General features: G+C 39.5%; 1 protein-coding gene across 1 annotated transcript; it reads right to left on the bottom strand.

The window, feature by feature from the left end:
- Positions 1 to 307: 307 nt before the first annotated feature.
- LOC139468734 (E3 ubiquitin-protein ligase TRIM9-like) lies at positions 308 to 16,895 on the bottom strand. Its single transcript, XM_071250864.1, has 6 exons — positions 16,815 to 16,895; positions 11,603 to 12,374; positions 10,433 to 10,693; positions 9,398 to 9,658; positions 6,527 to 6,613; positions 308 to 1,749 (listed from the first exon to the last, which is right to left on the bottom strand). The coding sequence occupies exons 2-6, from the start codon at positions 12,353 to 12,355 to the stop codon at positions 1,735 to 1,737; spliced, it is 1,377 nt and encodes a 458-aa protein (XP_071106965.1). The 5' UTR covers positions 12,356 to 12,374; positions 16,815 to 16,895; the 3' UTR covers positions 308 to 1,734.
- Positions 16,896 to 22,954: the final 6,059 nt, after the last annotated feature.

Genomic DNA, 22,954 nt, shown 5'->3' with positions numbered 1-22,954 from the left:
AGAAACGTGTTAAGCTTAGAATCGTTGTACTGTGAGTTACAACAGTATCGCACTGGCGTGTTTAAATACTGCAGTTGTGAAATTGTTCCCGGGGAGCGTCCAAAAAGGGTATTTTGTTATCTCTCACCCTGCATTTAGTCCTCTCTTTTCCCAAACATGGGTATTGATCTTCACGGCAAAACAACTATCAATGAATACTTGACGATGCATAAGAATGAAACAGTTTTATTCATGTCAGTTTACAGAGATGATAATTCAGTATAGAATATAACAGTAAATAAACAGATCATGTTTTATGCATGATCATATTCAATACTTGAAACACAAAAAATGTAATATTTGGCGTATATTTTATTGTTATTAATTATTTTTGAAAGCGTTGAGAAGTTTTATGTTTCAAATAGTATTTCCCTTCAAGTAAGCATACATTTGCTGGGTCAGCCATCTGCCAGGTTGGAATGCGAGGGAAATATAACGAAATATAGCCATAACTAGTTCAATACATTGCGCTGTATTTAGAGCGAAACATCTCGTACTTAATGCACGGCCTGAACTATACAATAGAATATAATATCCATTCAGTATGAACTGTTTATTCAGAGTAGTCTGCATTGCAATAATATTTGTGACCAGTACTTTTGGTGATTAGAAGTGACACGCAGCAACCTATGCTTGTCGTAAGAGGCAACTTAATAGATTAGTTGGTCAGACTCGATGACAAAGTTTATTGCGTGTCATTGCACTCCGGCGGCGTTGATGCTTGCTCAAAATACCAATCACTGGTATGTCTGCCTAGAGTTGAGTATTTACAGGCCGCCATCATATAGTTGAAATATTGCTGAAAGCGTCATAAAACAAGAAACTAGAATTTTTCTCATTCAAGTAGTATTCAAACTGACACCTCAGGACTAGACCGACTTGAGCATCTAGATTAACCTTAAGAATTTAATCACATAAAATTCTAAAGAAATACTGAGTATTCAAAATACCAGCGCGCAATATCGTATATACATGTGCATGTGTCTGTGTTATTAATGCCTTTTCTACTTGATGGTGAACGGGTTTCGAACTCTCAAAAAAGGGTCTGTGGTTGAAATAAAATATAATTAGAACCATAACATATAATTAGACCCTTTATTTAATTTTATTCGCGACCCTTGAAGATCTGGACTAGAATAGGTCTTCAGTAACATATGCTTGTCGTAAGAGGCGACTAACGGGATCGGGTGTTCAGGCTCGCTGACATGGTTGATGCATGTCATCGTATCCCAATTGCGTAGATCGATGCTTATGATGCATCACTGGACAGCTGGTCCAGACGCGATTATTTACAGACCGCTGTCATAAAGCTGGAATATTCGTGAGTGCGGCGTTAAACAACAAACAAACAGACAAACAGCATATGCCGATTGCCAGGTCATGATAATTTCTAGATAATACACAACAATGTAGATAATGCAGACAATAGGTAAAATACTTATACGTAGCTCTAATAACGTATCACCCATTATGTCTGGGGGTAAATGACAAAAGTTATGTAACATTAGGATTAAGTGCGAAGTTAATCATATTCTTGTGTTATATACCAGCACATCACGCGATCGTCAGCGGGATATAAACAGAATGACGCTGCTGTTGCGTCAGTTGTAGTGAAGGCCACAGATAATCGCCAAGGGTGTCACTCATGATAATATCAGGTCAAACGTCATGTATTCGTAAGTTCTCAGCCATCCTTTATTTGGCAGCCCTCTGAAACAGAGTGAGAGACACACACGTTTATAGTAACAGTTAAGGAAACTTCTGCAACGAAAAATGGTCCATATATTGCGACTTTGATTAATTGTTTACATGGTCCATTAACTGCGATTTGATGTAACCATTTACATGGACCATTATTGTGATTTTGATGTAACCAAATACAAGGTCCATATATTGCATTGTTGATGTAACCACGTACATGGTGAATGTATTGTGACTTTATTGTAACCACGTACATGGTGAATATATTGCGATGTTGATGTAACCACGTACATGGTGAATGTATTGCGATGTTGATGTAACCACGTACATAGTGGATGTATTGCGATGTTGATGTAACCACGTACATGGTGAATGTATTGCAATGTTGATGTAACCATTTACATGGTGAATGTATTGCGATGTTGATGTAACCACGTACATAGTGGATGTATTGCGATGTTGATGTAACCATTTACATGGTGAATGTATTGCGATGTTGATGTAACCACGTACATGGTGAATGTATTGCGATGTTGATATAACCACGTACATAGTTGATTTTTACGATGTTGATGTAACCACATACATGGTGAATGTATTGCGATGTTGATGTAACCACGTACATAGTGGATGTATTGCGATGTTGATGTAACCACGTACATGGTCGATTATTACGATGTTGATGTAACCACATACATGGTGAATGTATTGCGATGTTGATGTAACCACGTACATGGTGAAAGTATTGCAATGTTGATGTAACCATTTACATGGTGAATGTATTGCGATGTTGATGTAACCACATACATGGTGAATGTATTGCGATGTTGATGTAACCAAGTACATGGTGAATGTATTGCAATGTTGATGTAACCATTTACATGGTGAGTGTATTGCGTTGTTGGTGTAACCACGTACATGGTGAATGTATTGCAATGTTGATGTAACCACGTACATGATGGATGTATTGCAATGTTGATGTAACCAAGTACATGGTGAATGTATTGCAATGTTGATGTAACCATTTACATGGTGAATGTATTGCGATGTTGATGTAACCACGTACATGGTGAATGTATTGTGACTTTATTGTAACCACGTACATGGTGAATATATTGCGATGTTGATGTAACCACGTACATGGTGAATGTATTGCGATGTTGATGTAACCACGTACATAGTGGATGTATTGCGATGTTGATGTAACCACGTACATGGTGAATGTATTGCAATGTTGATGTAACCATTTACATGGTGAATGTATTGCGATGTTGATGTAACCACGTACATAGTGGATGTATTGCGATGTTGATGTAACCATTTACATGGTGAATGTATTGCGATGTTGATGTAACCACGTACATGGTGAATGTATTGCGATGTTGATATAACCACGTACATGGTTGATTTTTACGATGTTGATGTAACCACATACATGGTGAATGTATTGCGATGTTGATGTAACCACGTACATAGTGGATGTATTGCGATGTTGATGTAACCACGTACATGGTCGATTATTACGATGTTGATGTAACCACATACATGGTGAATGTATTGCGATGTTGATGTAACCACGTACATGGTGAATGTATTGCAATGTTGATGTAACCATTTACATGGTGAATGTATTGCGATGTTGATGTAACCACGTACATGATGGATGTATTGCAATGTTGATGTAACCAAGTACATGGTGAATGTATTGCAATGTTGATGTAACCATTTACATGGTGAATGTATTGCGATGTTGATGTAACCACGTACATGGTGAATGTATTGTGACTTTATTGTAACCACGTACATGGTGAATATATTGCGATGTTGATGTAACCACGTACATGGTGAATGTATTGCGATGTTGATGTAACCACGTACATAGTGGATGTATTGCGATGTTGATGTAACCACGTACATGGTGAATGTATTGCAATGTTGATGTAACCATTTACATGGTGAATGTATTGCGATGTTGATGTAACCACGTACATAGTGGATGTATTGCGATGTTGATGTAACCATTTACATGGTGAATGTATTGCGATGTTGATGTAACCACGTACATGGTGAATGTATTGCGATGTTGATATAACCACGTACATGGTTGATTTTTACGATGTTGATGTAACCACATACATGGTGAATGTATTGCGATGTTGATGTAACCACGTACATAGTGGATGTATTGCGATGTTGATGTAACCACGTACATGGTCGATTATTACGATGTTGATGTAACCACATACATGGTGAATGTATTGCGATGTTGATGTAACCACGTACATGGTGAATGTATTGCAATGTTGATGTAACCATTTACATGGTGAATGTATTGCGATGTTGATGTAACCACATACATGGTGAATGTATTGCGATGTTGATGTAACCAAGTACATGGTGAATGTATTGCAATGTTGATGTAACCATTTACATGGTGAGTGTATTGCGTTGTTGGTGTAACCACGTACATGGTGAATGTATTGCAATGTTGATGTAACCACGTACATGGTGAATGTATTGCAATGTTGATGTAACCATTTACATGGTGAATGTATTGCGATGTTGATGTAACCACGTACATGATGGATGTATTGCAATGTTGATGTAACCAAGTACATGGTGAATGTATTGCAATGTTGATGTAACCATTTACATGGTGAATGTATTGCGATGTTGATGTAACCACGTACATGATGGATGTATTGCAATGTTGATGTAACCAAGTACATGGTGAATGTATTGCAATGTTGATGTAACCACGTACATGATGGATGTATTGCAATGTTGATGTAACCACGTACATGGTGAATGTATTGCAATGTTGATGTAACCACGTACATGGTGAATGTATTGCAATGTTGGTGTAACCACGTACATGATGGATGTATTGCAATGTTGATGTAACCACGTACATGGTGAATGTATTGCGATGTTGATGTAACCACGTACATGGTGAATGTATTGCAATGTTGATGTAACCACGTACATGGTGAATGTATTGCAATGTTGATGTAACCATTTACATGATGAATGTATTGCAATGTTGATGTAACCACGTACATGGTGAATGTATTGCAATGTTGGTGTAACCACGTACATGGTGAATGTATTCCGATGTTGATGTAACCACGTACATGGTGAATGTATTGCAATGTTGATGTAACCACGTACATGGTGAATGTATTGCAATGTTGGTGTAACCACGTACATGATGGATGTATTGCAATGTTGATGTAACCACGTACATGGTGAATGTATTGCGATGTTGATGTAACCACGTACATGGTGAATGTATTGCGATGTTGGTGTAACCACCTACATGATGGATGTATTGCAATGTTGGTGTAACCACGTACATGGTGAATGTATTGCAATGTTGATGTAACCACGTACATGGTGAATGTATTGCGATGTTGATGTAACCAAGTACATGGTGAATATATTGCGATGTTGATGTAACCACGTACATGGTGAATGTATTGCGATGTTGATGTAACCACGTACATGATGGATGTATTGCAATGTTGGTGTAACCACGTACATGGTGAATGTATTGCAATGTTGGTGTAACCATGTACATGGTGAATGTATTGCAATGTTGGTGTAACCACGTACATGGTGAATGTATTGCAATGTTGGTGTAACCACGTACATGGTGAATGTATTGCAATGTTGGTGTAACCACGTACATGATGGATGTATTGCAATGTTGGTGTAACCACGTACATGGTGGATGTATTGCAATGTTGCTGTAACCACGTACATGGTGAATGTATTGCAATGTTGGAGTAACCACGTACATGATGGATGTATTGCAGTGTTGGTGTAACCACGTACATGGTGATCGATTGCGATGTTGATGTAACCACATACATGGTGGATATATTGCGATGTTGATGTAACCACGTACATAGTGGATGTATTGCGATGTTGATGTAACCACGTACATGGTGAATGTATTGCGATGTTGATGTAACCATTTACATGGTGAATGTATTCCGATGTTGATGTAACCACGTACATGGTGAATGTATTGCGATGTTGATGTAACCACGTACATGGTTGATTATTACGATGTTGATGTAACCACGTACATGGTGAATGTATTGCGTTGTTGATGTAACCACGTACATGGTTGATTATTACGATGTTGATGTAACCACGTACATGGTGAATGTATTGCGATGTTGATGCAACCACGTACATGGTGGATTATTGCGATGTTGATGTAACCACGTACACTTGAGGCACTCAGACAAGTTTGTGTGTAAATCTCATGAACGAACACGATTCTCCAGGAGTTGACGTATTCATTGCTGCCACGTAACACCTATATGGATCTCCAACATACGGTATGTACAACAATTATGGAGCCTATGAAATTTATTCTATTTGAATGGTATTGTATACGCGTATCTAATGGCAATTCTGAAACCACTGTTTCCTTAAAAGTCCTAAAAGGGAGATGTTTACATACTTTAACATAGACTTGCGACAGTCGAAGCGCTACGATCGCTTTGTGGAACGGGACACAGGTTCGTTAATTCTTAACTTCCTTGCGAATTTACCTTCCTATTGCAGTATCTGTCATAGCGTGACGAAGTCTATAGTTGCAGCTCTCCGTCAAGATATGCAGTATGCAGTTACGATGTTTACTAGAGACTCAATACCTTTACATGGTTGTAAGTTACCGCTGATGTGGGATGGACTGAACATAGATGAAGTTTCAGGCTGCTGGAGAAATAAGACAAATCCCGGATTACAAGAGTTGCCTCCCTTCACCTACCTGCAGCCTAGCTCGGCGATCTCGGAGAACGTGCAGCAACTCGGCCATCGCATCAGCGCGAATGTTCATCAGCTCAACCAACTTCAACTGTAAACACAAACTCTTCACTTATACAATTCCAATATTTAGTCTGAAGGAATAAACTCAAGGTGTATATATTCAACATATGTTTATATAAACTTGAAACCAAAGGAAATGCGAACGCCTACTCCCCTCAAACGCCCACACACAAGCACGCATGCCAGCACGCACATGTACGCAACACGCACACGCACACGCACACGCACACGCACACGCACACGCACACGCACACACGATCGGGCTGTGACCAGTCCAAATTTACGACCAGGGTACCCGAAAGCCAATTACTGAACCGATCCAGGTACCCGCTGTTCACCGGTTTTCACAATTACATTCGTAGATAGTATTTGCTAGTTCACCAAGCATGCTAAGTGAATTGTCTTTCAAAGATATTACTTACCTCAGTAATACATTCATTTACGACAGGTTGTGTGAACAAAATGATTTTATATCAATTGTCTCTCTCTCTCTCTCTCTCTCTCTCTCTCTCTCTCTCTCTCTCTCTCTCTCTCTCTCTCTCTCTCTCTCTCTCTCTCTCTCTCTCTCTCTCTCTCTCTCTCTCTCTCTCTCTCTCTCTCTCTCCAAACACACAGAAACATACATACATGCACACAGATATATCCCCACACACGTGGGTTTGGATTTACACACACCCAAATATACACTCATGGATCTCTCTCTACACACACACATGGACACGCACACGCACATGCACATGCACACGCACACGCGCACTCACACGCACACTGGACCCGCTGTATTACGTTCCCTTTCCAAAGACAATTATCTAAAACGATCCTACTATTATCATAGGGAAAATGGACAAAGTTTGACAAATATCTTATCACGTGAAATGCCACATATTAGGAATCGGAAATTGTGAAAGAAGGAAATTTTACAAATAACGACCACGTTCCATTATCTTTAGACTGCAAAGGGTCAAACCGATAACGCATATAGGACAGGACCCGCATCTCTCATGGTGCTGGTCAGATAACGTTAGGCAAACAAATGTAAGACGTTAATATCTGTATCTGTATCTATAGCTGTTTATCATCCACCCTTATCAAATCACCCGTACCACGTATATATTCGTTGCATACTAGTCAACTGATAAACTATCATTCTTACTAAACTTCACTCATAAACAACTTTATCATCAACGCCTCGGTCAAACTAAAATATATAATTCTGTCAGTTTCTTCAGTCAGTGGGATTATCTGTAGAAGCTAGAATAGGTATAAATACGGACGACAGACAGTCACAAATGATTCTGTGGCTGTCTAATAAACTGGCTGTATATTCACTCAGGTCTTGGGTTGTTGTGTGGGTTGGTCGTGTACAGTGGTACCTCTGCTAAGCTCCCCTCACTCGCTTTAAATACTGTTATGCACTTTGAACTGAATTCTGAGGCGGAATTTGTCAAATATTTGTTAAACCGCGCCATCAGCATATATCAGTATCATCTACCCAATACCTTATATCTTTGTATGTATCAACTGTTTCCTTATATCTTTGTATGCATCAACTGTTTCCTCATGTATGTGTATGTATCAACTGTTTCCTCATATATATGTATGTATAAACTGCTTCCTTATATCTGTGTATGTATCAACGGTTTCCTTATATCTGTGTATGTATCTACTATTTTCTTATATCTGTGTTTGTATTGGCTGTTTCCTTATATCTGTGTATCTACCAGCTGTTTTCTTATATCTGTGTATCTATCAACTGTTTCCTTATATGTGTATGTATCAACTGTTTCCTTATATCTGTGAATGTATCAACTGTTTCCTTATATCTGTGTATGTATCAACTGTTTCCTTATATCTGTGTATGTATCAACTGTTTCCTTATATCTGTGTATCTATCAACTGTTTCCTTATATCTGTGTATGTATCAACTGTTTCCTTATATGTGTATGTATCAACTGTTTCCTTATATCTGTGTATCTATCAACTGTTTCCTTATATCTGTGTATGTATCAACTGTTTCCTTATATCTGTGTATGTATCAACTGTTTCCTAATATCTGTGTATGTATCAACTGTTTCCTTATATCTGTGTATGTATCAACGTTTTCCTTATATCTGTGTATGTATCAACTGTTTCCTTATATCTGTGTATGTATCAACTGTTTCCTTATATCTGTGTATGTATCAACTGTTTCCTTATATCTGTGTATGTATCAACTGTTTCCTTATATCTGTCTATATATCAACGATTTCCTTATATCTGTGTATGTATCAACTGTTTTCTTATATCTGTCTATATATCAACGATTTCCTTATATCTGTGTATGTATCAACTGTTTTCTTATATCTGTCTATATATCAACGATTTCCTTATATCTGTGTATCTATCAACTGTTTCCTTATATCTGTGTATCTATCAACTGTTCCCTTATATCTGTGTATGTATCAACTGTTTTCTTATATCTGTCTATATATCAACTGTTTCCTTATATCTGTGTATGTATCAACGGTTTCCTTATATCTGTGTATGTATCAACTGTTTCCTCATATCTGTGTATGTATAAACCTTGTTCTCATATCTGTGTATGTATCAACTGTTTCCTCATATCTGTGTATGTATAAACCTTGTTCTCATATCTGTGTATGTATCAACTGTTCCCTTATATCTGTGTATGTATCAACTGTTTCCTTATATCTGTGAATGTATCAACTGTTTCCTTATATCTGTGTATGTATCAACTGTTTCCTTATATCTGTGTATGTATCTGCTTTTTCCTTATATCCTGTTTTGAAGTTTGAACAAGTGCAATACATACCTGAACATTGACAGATTTCCTGGGCGCAAGTTTGTTTTTAGTTGATTTGCGCTTGGTTTCCCCTTTCTGTGGCGTTAGGCTGATGTCCATAAGAGAATGCGTTGGAGACTGGGACTGGTGCTGGCCCACACACCCTATACATAGATAGACGGAACAGTCCAAGCACCTAACTGTGGCCGTCTGTGGTGGTGTCGTTTGACATGTTTTGCAGGTGAACTCAACAGCGAACTGAGCAAGTTCCGACACGACACTGACATCCACCTACAGCGCACAGGACAGAACCTTTAGTGAGTGAGTGAGTGAGTTTTGCTTCTTTGTTGTTTTAACGCCGCACTCAGCAATATTACAGCTGTATAACGGCGGCCACTAAATAATTGAGTCTGGACCAGACAATCCAGAGACTGACATCATGAGCATCGATCTACACAATTGTGATACGACGATCTACACAATTGTGATACGATGACATGCATCAACCAAGTCACCGAGCCTGACCACCCGAAGCCGCTAAACGCCTTTCACGACAAGCACAGTCGTCTCCTAGGACAAACATGGGTTGCTGAAGAACTATTCTCTACCCGGATCTTCACGGTTCGAGTGAGTGAGTGGGTGAGTTTGGTTAAACGCTGCTTGAACAGTGTTTCAATTACATAACGGCGTGTCAGCTTGATGTAGGGGGAAAGTCAGAAGCGATGCAGGTCTTAGACGTTTACCACTTTGGTGAAACCCACGATGACAGGTATGGTGTTGACAAACCTTGAAACACAATCGGGGTGAACCGCTAGTCGACCCACGATCATATGATCAATTGCGAGCATGGGTATGGTGCTGACAAACATAGAAACATAACCATAGGTGACTGGCGTACCTAAGGGCATCACTCAGGGTTAGGGTTCTGCGCATAATATAGTAACATTTGTGGTGATAGGATGTTAATTGCATTGTACACTGCGTTATGGTCGATCCAAATTTTAGGTAAATATAACTATTGGTTATGAATGAATGAATGAATGAATGAATGAATGAATGACCTACCCTGGACTGAACTGAACTCATGCTACCCCCGCGATCCCTTGTGGGTTCTGACGATCGTCTTTCCGTCGCATCAGAAGGTGGGTTCCCTGTCTGGACAGGGGCAGATTGCACGTCCACCAGAGTGTGCTCTGGGGTTGTATTGGTGGTGGGATGGAAGGCATGGAGGCAGCTGTTACAGAAGGTCATATGGCACTCCAGACATCGGACACGTGCTGGGGATTGGGTTGGTGATGCGGGGTCACAGAGGGTGCACATGTGGGGCTGAAACAGGCGGATGAGCTAGTGACAAAAACGCAAGTGTTTCACAAGTAGTGAAAAAAATGTTAATGTTTTATTATTAATGCAAGAAGCATAAAAACTGCAAAAAAATATTTTTGTTCCTTGAAGTATATGTAAATATACGTTTAATGACTATTTTTGCATTATCATTATTATTTATTATATTTTCTTTATTTTCTTTCATTCAATTTTGCATAGCTTTGTAGTGAATGTGATCTTGTTCCAACATGGACAATATGCTTATGAAATTAAACCCCTATCATTGTATACAATAGGTCCACATATCTTTATAGCCTCATACTTTCATTGTCTCTTTTCAAAAGTACATGTACCAGTTATTTGAAAGTTATCATATTGACAGTGGATAAGAGCGATGAACATCAAACATGTACCTCATTTGGGAACCACAAAACACAAAAAAAACAGAGTGAGTGCGAAAGTTAAAATGTAAAGAGACATAGGTAACATTTCAGCCATATTGTTACACATTACTTATATCTGAAAACCTGTACACAATGGACAACTAGAATATCACAACTTTATAAACCAGTATTAGAAGGTTAACACTTTATGACCTTTACTACAATGTAAAACCGGGCTATAGACCACCAGCAACCAAAGGTAGATCACCATACTGGGGACCATGGGGACTTGCTGAACTTCTCCTACCTGCAAGAATCCCAGCTGGATTTACATCATCCTCCAGCTGCCGGCGATCATTGACACATTTAACTGAATATCAAAAGAACACATATTCTACGCACAAAGACAGAAATGCACCCTAAACTCTCCGTTACATCACACATTTACTACTGTCATCTAGTTCTATGGATGCCTACTCCATCGAGAATGTTGTTTGAGTGCCTGCCAGTTCCTACAAATACCAAGTACCTCAGCCTTCTCTTGTACGGGTGGCAGGGGTTCCTTCATCAGTTTCAGTGTGTGGCCGATTTCCTCCGGATGATAGACACCGCGGCAGGTCTTGCAGAAAGCAATATGACATGTTTCACAAAACACGTGTGCTTCACTGGTCCGTCCTATATCGCACGTGCTGCACGTAGATGGCAACACTTGATTTGGAAGTGTCGTCTGCAGGGCTTGATATGAAGGTGCCCCTTGCATCATTGGATTTGGAAGTGTAGCCTGCTGGCCTTGATTTGGAAGTGTCGTCTGCTGGCCTTGATTTGGAAGTGTCGTCTGCTGGCCTTGATTTGGAAGTGTCGCCAGAAGGTCTTGATTGGTTGCAGTTGCATGAAGACAATGGCGTGGTGCTGCCGTTGGAAGACCTGGGTTTGGAGTTATCAGCTGATTTGAAAGTGACTGGTGGTTTAAAGTCCGAGGTGACTGAGATAACTTTCTTTTTCTTTGGGATTGTCTGTATATAGCCACCATACTACTCAAAGGGAAGTTTCGCTTTAAACTAGCATGACCACTTGTACCCAAATCAACTTGACTGTTGCACTCCGGACACTTAAACGCCTGCGACGTGACAGGCCCGTCCCGTGTAAACCTCTCCACGCAGCGACGGCACAGTGAATGGAGACATGGAAGAAGTACAGGATCTGTGAAGAGTTCCAGACACACACAACAGGATAGCTGTCTCTCCATCTGATCGTCGTTGTCAAGGGCCATGGCTCCGTCCATGCTGGATCAATCAGTTTACCTGCGAAGTCAGATTACAATTTCTCAACTCTATGTACATGGAAAGCCCGCTTATTCCGAAAATATCTAATTGTGCTTTTCGACCCGTCTGTCAGGAACAGTATGGGACATTAGTCATGACATTGATTCGTAAATTTTGCTATCCGTATATGAAGATATTGTCCCGATTGACGCCGTTGCACTGTGCATGATCGTATATATGTGTATAACGATACTGTCTAGAAATGGGAATGTTGCACTGTTCTTTGTCGTGTATGTTTACAACTGTCTTGTCAAGATTGACGAAGTTACACAGTATTTTATCGTGTTGATGCATTCGAGGCCTATTTCATTACCTCACGTGACAATGGAAGACGTGGAATCTTGTATGTCCTCCGTGTCTTCATTCTTCTAAATGTCACTTAAGTATTTAGAATTTATTCCCTTCAGAGGTTCTACCACACAGAATCAGTCGTTTGACAAGCAGTTTTTGTAGAGCCTTCAGTGCAGATTGAATCATCTTGCGGCTATGATTGGATGGTTTTCGGTAAGATTATTATGTTTTTTTAATGTACAACCCATCCAGTAATCAAAACTGACTATGTTTTCAAATATTTAGTGCTGTCTTTTTTAACATGTGATTTATGTGACAGGAGATATTTTCAAGCAAGTGACATTTGTTGCGGAACTAGGGGTTGTGTGTTTAGTTTCCTGTACTCGAAAAAGGAACTGGCTAAGCTAGTATATTTTTAATTGCTCCTTTAAAGCCAGGCTGTGCACACATGTACATGTAATAGCCTAAATATTTGTTTTACAATATAATGTTACTAGAAAAGTGTATTGGAGAACATTTGGTTTTGTGTAACCTAAAACAGTTTTTAGATTAAAATTTAGATTTATTTAGATGCACAGTTTACGCCTGGTAATTACATTGAATAAAACATTTATTCTATTCATCATACGAAATGTTTGAAGGAAGGTGAAAGTCTTCCTGAACACAAAATTCATAAATTCGGATTCGTTATGGTGATCGGTAAACGGTTGCACTTTGGAACATATTTGTTGATATCGTACAAAAATACGTGTTAGTGGTGTCAGTGTTGCTTGTAAGTCAATAGGCTGAACTGCTAAAAACGCTAATCTGATCACATAGTGTTCTGGTCGGTTTTCAATACGTTCCGGTTTCCAACGTGGTCCGGAAAAGATTACCCGCAATCAGTTGGTCACTCAAACTGACCACCCAATGTATTTTAGTTGGTCCTTTCACCAGCATTGATTATTTGAGACGACCATGTGTCCGAGTATGTGTCTCTGTGTGTGCGTGCGTGTTTGTGTCTGTGTGTATGTGTGTGTCTGTGTATGTGTCTCTGTGTGTACGTGTATGTGTCCGTGTGTGTGCATGCGTGTGTCTGTGTGTATGTGTGTGTGTCTGTCTGTGTGTTTCAGTGTATAAACGTATGGGTCTGTGTGTACGTGCGTCTGTGTGGGTCTGTGCATGTGTCTGTCTGTGTGTGTCAGTGTATATATGTGTGGGTCTGTGTATGTGTGTGCATAATGTATATGTGTGTGGTTTGTTTACCACTACACTCGTACATATTCCAGCTATATGAGGAATCTGGACAAAAAACAAATCGAGTGATCGATATCATGAGCCTTTAGTCGCATCTTGCGAGGTAACCTGCCGTCAAAATGTCGTTCACCCATATTGAATGGTGGCTCAAAATTAAACAAACAAGAAAAAGTTATTCGAATGTGACGTATTTGATAAGGATATCATAGTTGTGTTTTGGAGTGTTTCGAGTGTATACTTTCTTTTGCCTTACAGTGTATTGTAGCGTATTTATCTGAATCCTGAGGGCCTACAGTCTGGTCGTATATGTTTAACATATTCAAACACACTACGATCCGTAATCAAATACCCCAAATATAGGGTTATATCAATAAAAGTCCCTTTCCACAATCATAGCATAAGAAATCTCTACAGAAAGCCATTGTACGATTCCGACTATATCATGAGCATGTGTTTATGAATGACTATCAGATAGTGATGACACCAGGTGTATCTTGCCCCTCCCGCCAAAACATGTACAGTGAGTTTAAATTGAAAGTGACCGCCTCCGTGGTCTAATGGTAGAGCGTCCGCCCGGAGAGCGGAAGGTCCGGGGTTCGATCCCCGACCGCGTCATACCAAACGATTGTACGTTAAAAGATGGTACTTGTTGTTACCCAGTCTGGCGCTCGGCATTAAGGGACTAAAACAAGGACTGGTCGGCTCGGAGTCAGTATACTGTGTCTCAGTGGGGTATTCATGTTAAACTACAGCATGGTATCTCAGTGAGCTAGCACTATAAATCGGCATCAGTCCGGACGTCGCTATATAAGTGCAATAATTTTGGACGCGACGTTAAAGATTTTACCTCACCACCTAAAATTAAAAGTCACATCGGCAATATGTCAGCCATATCGTGAGTAAAACATGTACAGGCAAGCCAAGTAGTGGTCAAAACACACGGACTATATAAGCTACACGAGAACATGTATCGTGTGTTACATACCCTACATGTGTTACCAACGCAGACCCTATTTAGCTGCATGGTACATGCAACCGTCGCAGCTGTTACCTATTGATTTATTCTTTATTCGGGTCGTATTGCATTCGACAGCTAAAATCGATAAATAATATTTTGTAAATATGACTATGTGACGTCATCTATTTTATTAATTCGTCTAGCGACTCTCTACCAACCTAGGGGAACGGTTAGACAAGTGCCCTGTCCCCCTGCTGTCTGAATCCGATGGTTGTTTGTTCCAACCCCAAAATATACCTTGGTTATAATTGTGGATGTGTCAGGGCAATATATGCGCTCATGACTTTCACAAAACATTTCCCACAATAACCCGATCGACATGCCAAGGGACTAACCATTTGACATACTTGGGGAGGGGGCTGGGATTCTGTACCAAGATTAGAGATTTTTTAGCTACAACTAAAAAAACATATATATTTTTAGTTAAAACTATGAGCCTGAAATTTAAAGGAAAATATCTTCCAACAACGTCATTGATGTTGCACCAATCTTTTTTTCAAAAGTCGGAAGCATAATCTTTTTCAAGAATTTTCAGGGACAATATATTTTTTCGACCCCCAAGCATTACAGTTATATCACGGCGTGTCAGCTTAATGTGAGAGGAAAGCCTGAAGTGATGCAGGTCTCAGATGTTTACCACTTCGGTGAAACCCACGGGTATGGTGCTGACAAACCTAGAAACATAATCAAGGCGAAACGGGATTCGAACCCACAGTCATAGGTTTCTAGCGTACCAAAGGGACGCAACTCTGCACAGCGAATCGCGGCGCCTCAGACGACTGGGCCACCCGTGACCACCGAGAAAAAGAGGGTCACCATGTAAATACTTTCACATGTTATGGAATGTCATATTGTTAGGTATTTTAACGAGCATATTAGTTGATATAACGTTTCCTAAGTTTAGTATGGAGGACCGCCTTTACTGAGATGACGTCCTCTCGGTGTAACGGTATTAACACAGCCTAGTTTGTTTGTTTGTTCTCTAACGCCGCACAGGAAACAGTTTCACTGTCACACTAATTCATAACATGTGCTGATATGCTGTAACACTGATGCAATCAAAGTATAGTGGTGTCGTATGACTGGTGACTATGATTAAATTGACTGACTGTTGTTTAACGCCACACTCAGCAATATTCCAGCTATAGGACGGCGGTCTGTAAATAATCGAGTCTGGACCAGACAATCCGGTGGCTGACATCATGAGCATCGATCCACGCAATTGACATGCATCAACCAAGTCAGCGAGCCTGACCACCCGATCCTGTTAGTCGCCTCTTACAACAAGCATAGTCGCCTTTTACGGCAAGCATGGGGTGCTGATGACCTGTTCTACCCCGGATCTTCAAGGGTCCCAGGCGGGTACACAAAGCAGGACAAGAGATGAATACCTAGGCGAGCGCGCGGCATACACATTACACGCTGAAATACTCACACGAGTGGAGTGCCAGTGTCGTTTAACGCTCAACGAAACATTATTTGATCCATATGACGACAGCCTGGTAATAATCGAGTGGCGATTCACACCATCGGGACGTGATGAAATGCATTCACTGAAGCCACCCTGGTCACCTTCAGCTGAGTCTTACACGTGTAATTATAAACAGTGCGCGTGATTTAGTAACATCCCTGCCTGTAAAAATTGAAAATGTTTTATGACACGACGTAACTAGTCTTTCAGTGAGAATACGCAGACGCAACTACCCAGATGACACACCACTAATGTGAACTTAGTGCTAATTAACACGACACTGGTATGTAAACATCATTCAAGACCTCTATCCTATCAACGAGATAGCCCCGTGGCTTAACGGGACTGGCAAAATAACAATCTTATTAAATATTTTAGTAGTGTGGCACCACTCAATACCTACCTCTAAACACACACAGATATAGATGCAGACGGTCCCTTGTAATTGTCACTATGGTAGATAGCGCCAGGCCCTCACCAACCAATAGCTACTACCTCAGTACGCCACCTAATGCGCATGCTCGTGTAATGACCTATTTGTCAGTATTGACGAATTCCAGGAAGTATATTTTTAGTTTGGGGAAATCCGAATAGAAACGCTTTCGTTAGTGTCATATGTACTGAATGTGTGTTTGAGTGTAATTTGAGTGTAAGTAAGACACGTGTCCTCTCGAAATTTAACGCCTCTTTTCAAGCAAATTGACAAACTATTTGAATAAACGAACGTCAGATATAGCGTTTACAGATAAACGTTACAACATTATTTTGACCATGCTTGTCTACCAAACACAACATACGCCTTACATTCTAAGTTGTAGCAGGATCACTCTGCTACATGGGGTACATGGGGTTTTATGTGTCCCGCGTTTGGTTTAATACCACGAGCCGGATGCGAGCGGTGAGGTGAGGCGAGATTGGGTTTAACGTCGCGTCCAAGATTATTGCACTTATATAGCGACGTGCTTGCACATGTGTGCGCGGCTGCTTGTACTAGTCCGGACGGATGCCGATTTATAGTGCTAGCACACTGAGATACCAAGCCGCAGTATAACAAGAATACCTCACTCAGACACAGTATACTGACTCCGAGCCGACCAGTCCTTTTTTAGCCCCTTAATTCCGAGCGCCAGACAGGGTAACAACAAGTACCATCTTTTAACGGACCTTCCGCTCTCCGGGCGGACGCTCTACCACTTGACCAAGGAGGCGGTTGGATGCGAGTGGTATAAAACCTAACGAGGGATGCATAAAACCCAATATACCCCGAGTGATCCTGCTACAACGAATTTATCTTACCGACATGTTTTAATATGACATTGTAAGCGGATCAACAAAAATTCAAAATTGATAGAAAACAGCTGTGGCTGAGGTTAACTTGTGCTCTGTCACGTGACTTCCATTGACTCGGGAAAAGCGTGCGGCTTTTTGCATTGAAGCGGGGTATAAGGGATGTATTCTGTCTCTCAGATATCCACGTGCGGCCTTCATTGCTCGTGGCGGGGTATAAGATATTTATTCCCAGGCTGAGAAATTTATTACCCTCCAAGGCGGGTTACACAGTGTTTTATCAAGATCACGTGGACCAATCAGATCTCATCACTCTGACATAGGGGCGGTCGGGTAGCCTAGTGGTTAAAGCGTTATCTCGTCACGCCGAAGACCCGGATTCGATTCCCGACATGGGTACAATGTGTGGAGCCCATTTCTGGTGTCCCCCGCCGTGATATTGCTGGATTATTGCTAAAAGCGGCGTAAATACCATACTCACTCACTCACTCACTCACTTTGACATGGAGGTATGAGAAATGGCCATGTACACATATGCCATTGCATCATATATGTGGTTGAGCAGACACGGAGAAGACTATGAGTCGGGGTATTAAAGGGGCTATCTCCGACGTCGGCACTGGCTTCCAATGCAAGTTCTTTAGTAGTTAGTTATAGTAGTTAATATCTAAAGACGCCAGACTGACATGATCATCTCGGAGGGGCGTGGCAGAAACCGTGTCTGTTTAATGCATATCAAAGATTGATCAGTTCACATATCAAATAGTGTTTGTTCATGTGATATGCAAGATACAGTTGTTGTTTTTATTTCACATATCAAAGAATGTTTGTTTATTTCACATATCAAAAGAATGTTTGTTTATTTAACATGTTAATGGGTGTTTGTTCATTTGACACATGGACGTTTGTTTATTCACATAATATGGAGTATTTGTTTCTTTCACATATTCATGGGCGTTGGTTTGTTTTGTTCACATCTCAATGAGTGTTTGTTTACATATCCACAATTTTTGTTCATTTCGCATATCAATGAGCGTTTGCTTATTTCACATGTCAAACAATGTTTGTTTATTTCAGATATCAATGACCGTTTGTTTACTTAACATATCAATGAGATTTTGCTTATTTCGCATGTCAAACAATGTTTGTTTATTTCAATGACCGTTTGTTTACTTCACATACGAGGGGCGTTCAATAAGTTTTGCAACTTCACTATAAGACCGAGTCGCAGAATATCTTTTGCACTTTTATTTTTCAATATTATCTCGATTCACCTCAATACACTTATTCCATTTGTCCTTCAAGCTTTTAATACCACTTTTATAGAACTCCCAGATTGGCCTTCTAACCACGCCTCAGTGGCAGCCTTTATGTCCTCGTCATCCTGGAAGCGTCTTCCACGTAGAGCAGATTTCGTTTGCCGGAACAGGAAAAAGTCACTGGGGGCTAAGTCTTGGCTGTAGGGTGGGGGATTTAACTGTACAGCCAAGACTTAGCCCCCCAGTGACTTTTTCCTGTTTTCTCTTAAAGATTTAGATGATAAAAGACCATGTTTATATACCATCAATAAGTGACTGGCCATTTGATATTTGTGTAGATACGGGAACTTTTGTAAATATCATTTTATTTCCCAAATTTCCAAAATATTAATCATTTTATCTCTGAAGTAGATATTTAGTAGTAAATATCTATATCTGGAGAAAATCTATCATATTTACTTGTTTAATACCCCTCTGGATACCGTGTTAATCTCCTGACGCACCGTGTTAGAAGTTCAAAAAGAGAACGTTGTGCCCAAATCCCGGTAAGTAGAATATTAAATGTCCGATCTGTAGCTGTAAAAAATATTGTTAATGTAACACTGGTCTGAAAAAAAACAGACCGCCCTGAAACTTGTCCGAGATTCTATTATACGTACATAAACAAACACATTTCGTCTCTTTTTATGGTCCACTTTAAAAAGTACTGTGCGACGGAAAGTGTTATTTGACAGCAAAATTAGCTATTTTTTTATGTTCCTCGACGTCCCGCAATCCAGTCAAAAGAAAACATAGAGTTACACGCACGCTCATAGAAAATGGGCCTTAACTCAGTTACGCTTAGAACTGGACCAGTATAACCATTGTAGCTATGCTTGTGAGAATTTGCTGAGGATCAGATGAATATATTTGCGTACTGATTTGTTCACAAGGAACCAAACTGTTCCATCTCACATAGTTATATCTGAAAAAATATACCTTTCGTCGGAGAAAAAAGACATTGCCGTATTGATTAAGATATATATTGTACTTAATTTCGTTCATAGTATTAAACGCGCTATTGTTAAAGCAGATTTTGAATCTCATTCGACGCAACATTAAACGGGTGTTTTCATCAGGAAAATGATGTCTTGAATTGATAGAAAATTAGGTAAGTTTTTCATTTATTTTAATTTGACAGCATGTGCATCTGATATGCACCACGCGTTTATCTATCAAATATAGAAAGAAAATTCGAAACAAAAACATATATTTTCAATGTTGCACGTGTATGTGTTTCATTAGAATGTGGTTGTCTCTCTTCATTGTTTAGGTATTATACACTTATTGTTGAAATAAAAGATATTGTATATGAAATAACCTGGCTAAGTCGTATAAGGATCGCCAACAAATGGTGTACATGTCGCGATTGGTTTGGTTAATTCTGATAAATCTATAGTAAACAGTTTAATATTCTATGAATTCAATATTTAAGAAACGTGATTGAACTTTACAAAATGAGACTCGTTATACGTAAATCGTTTGTGATCAATTTCTGATGTAAAGAAAAGCGACAAAACACTTTCCATAATCAAATCATAAGAAATCTCTGCTATAAGCATTCCATTGTTCGATTCCGACTATATCCGTCATCTACAATATATCGTAAGCATGTGGTTATTAATCACTATCAAATAGTATTCATATCAGGTTGTCGCGGAACGGTGAGAACAAATAAGGAATTACATCGGACATCATTGGGTCACTGATGTGTCAAATTTGGAAAAAAAATTCACACGTCCACCATAACACGTTTTGAAAGCTTTACTAAGGCGGTGACTTTTACAACTATGAATAAACAACCATTGAGTCAAATGACGGGTTTTGAAACCTTCGGAGAAAGAGTATGCCCCATTGTACCTCACAAACTGTGAAAGGCAAACTCTAAACTTGGCTGGAACTGCTGAATATTTCTCGACATAAGGGAAAGTTGACAATTGGAAAATTAAAGTCATCCTTCTTGTCATACAGTCAGTGGAGAGTGTTTTGTCATAGATCTGTAAATCTAAATATGAAACAGATGAGGGAATCTCACTGGTCTCCTATATTTCTAGTTCAGGTAGGTGATAAGTGGAAGGGAATTGGCTATTTGATGGTCATTAAACCATATCAGATCATCGATATACCTGAAGCTTTAAGTACCACTTCTTGGACAAATTACCGTATTTGACTTTGTCAATCCGAGCAGAAATACCGGTTCATATGCATTGAGAAACAGGTCAGCAAGAAGGGGAGCACAATCGGTGCCCATGGGGATGCCTACTTCTTGCCTTAATATCTTACCCCAAATTTTACATAGATATCAACGAGGAAGTCCAGCATTTCACTCTCAGTACATTTCAGATTGCATTTGCTTTCATTTTTGACAAATTGCCCGGAACCTCTGAAGATAGATTTGTAACTGTATCTATGGTCGCAGCGTTCTGTAACAAAAGCCCCATGGATCAAGGAATGAAGTTTATCCTCAAGTGGGATAGTGGTGTACGTTTTGACAGAATTGAACTTGGTTCTTTTCTAAGATTGTAAAACGTCAAGCAAATCCTTTGGTTTTTGTGAGCCCAATTCCACTTGTTTCAAATACTTTCTGTGGAGATAAAGAAAGTCCTTCCTTGGTTGTAATAAGAATTATGGTTAGACTTTGAGACAAGGATTTGGCAGTGCATTTGCTGAACCGATGTTTGTAATCAGTCAATCTGACGATTAATTTTCATACTTCCATTGTAACCGAGAGACTGGTTCAGAGATGCAGAGACCGTCGCCGTTGTGCAGAACTGAAACTTTTTCTTTTTATGTTGAATTTACCAAATCATTCTGACGAATAGACGAATGGAGCTAACAAAATAGTGAACTCTACTTCAAGTGTTAAATGAGGATTTTGCTAATTTCAGAACACATGATTTATTTCGCTTCCTTTAAACTAGACAATGTGTCATTTTATTAGTCGCGTTCTTGGCCGGCTTGAACGGATATCATGACGTCATAATGTTTCATGTGACGTCACGTGCTGTTCACGTCATAAATTGACCCTGGTCGCACCATGCTGAAAGTCTATTTGCTGTTACAAGATAGATCGAATTGTCGCACACAAATATCTCATCGAAAATAAGTCTTGTAATTTATAAAACCGTAATGATAAATTTGTTACATGGGGGTGTATGGAATTGAACGAGCTGGACAGACAGCACGAGACCGCTAGAGACACACGTAATTTATAATGCAAACTTCTACAAGTCAAAATAAATGTTACAAACCATCAGCTATCAATGATAAAAATAAAACAAATATTCAGAAACCAAACGTAATCCATACTTCTTTTTGTAATGCATTTATTAATACAATATAATACATCACAAACATGGATAGCTAAATTTAACAGACACTGGTCAGTTCGTTCAAACAGGTCCCTCGATCTGGAAATCTCTAGCAAACAGCTAAAAAGCAAAGAGCTGAATCCTCACCAAAGATATGAGAAGATGTGTTGGCAGCATGTGATGTCTGTCACGCCGTTGTTGATACGGGTGCTGCAGGGATTATGGTCTTACCGTTGTTACATCCTATGCGTGTGTGGTCATGCTTAATGTCCTCACTGTGGCGTTGTGTAGGGTATTAAACCCTAAGAAACAGCACAGAATGGATAAAAAGAATTATTTGGTTCGTGGTGAGTGGGAACAAGTAAACCGATGACTACAATAAAAGCCCATTCATAACCTTCTGATATTATTTATTAGCAAATATATGAATTTGAAATGATGTGTCATAAGAGTAGCATCTGCAAAATTTAACAGAATAAGGCATAAAGGAAGCACTATTTTTCGTTTGTTGTAAGTATCTGCATGATTTAATAGATTAAGGCATCAATGAAACACTATTTTTCGTTTGTTGTAAGTATCTGAATAATTTAACAGATCAAGGCATCAATGAAACACTATCTATATTTTGTTGTACGTATCTGCATAAT

The sequence above is a fragment of the Haliotis cracherodii genome, unplaced genomic scaffold (assembly GCF_022045235.1).
Source record: "Haliotis cracherodii isolate W230 unplaced genomic scaffold, xgHalCrac1.p SCAF_1, whole genome shotgun sequence".
NCBI classification, from domain to species: domain Eukaryota; kingdom Metazoa; phylum Mollusca; class Gastropoda; order Lepetellida; family Haliotidae; genus Haliotis; species Haliotis cracherodii.
This window is presented reverse-complemented; position numbering and strand designations above follow the sequence as displayed.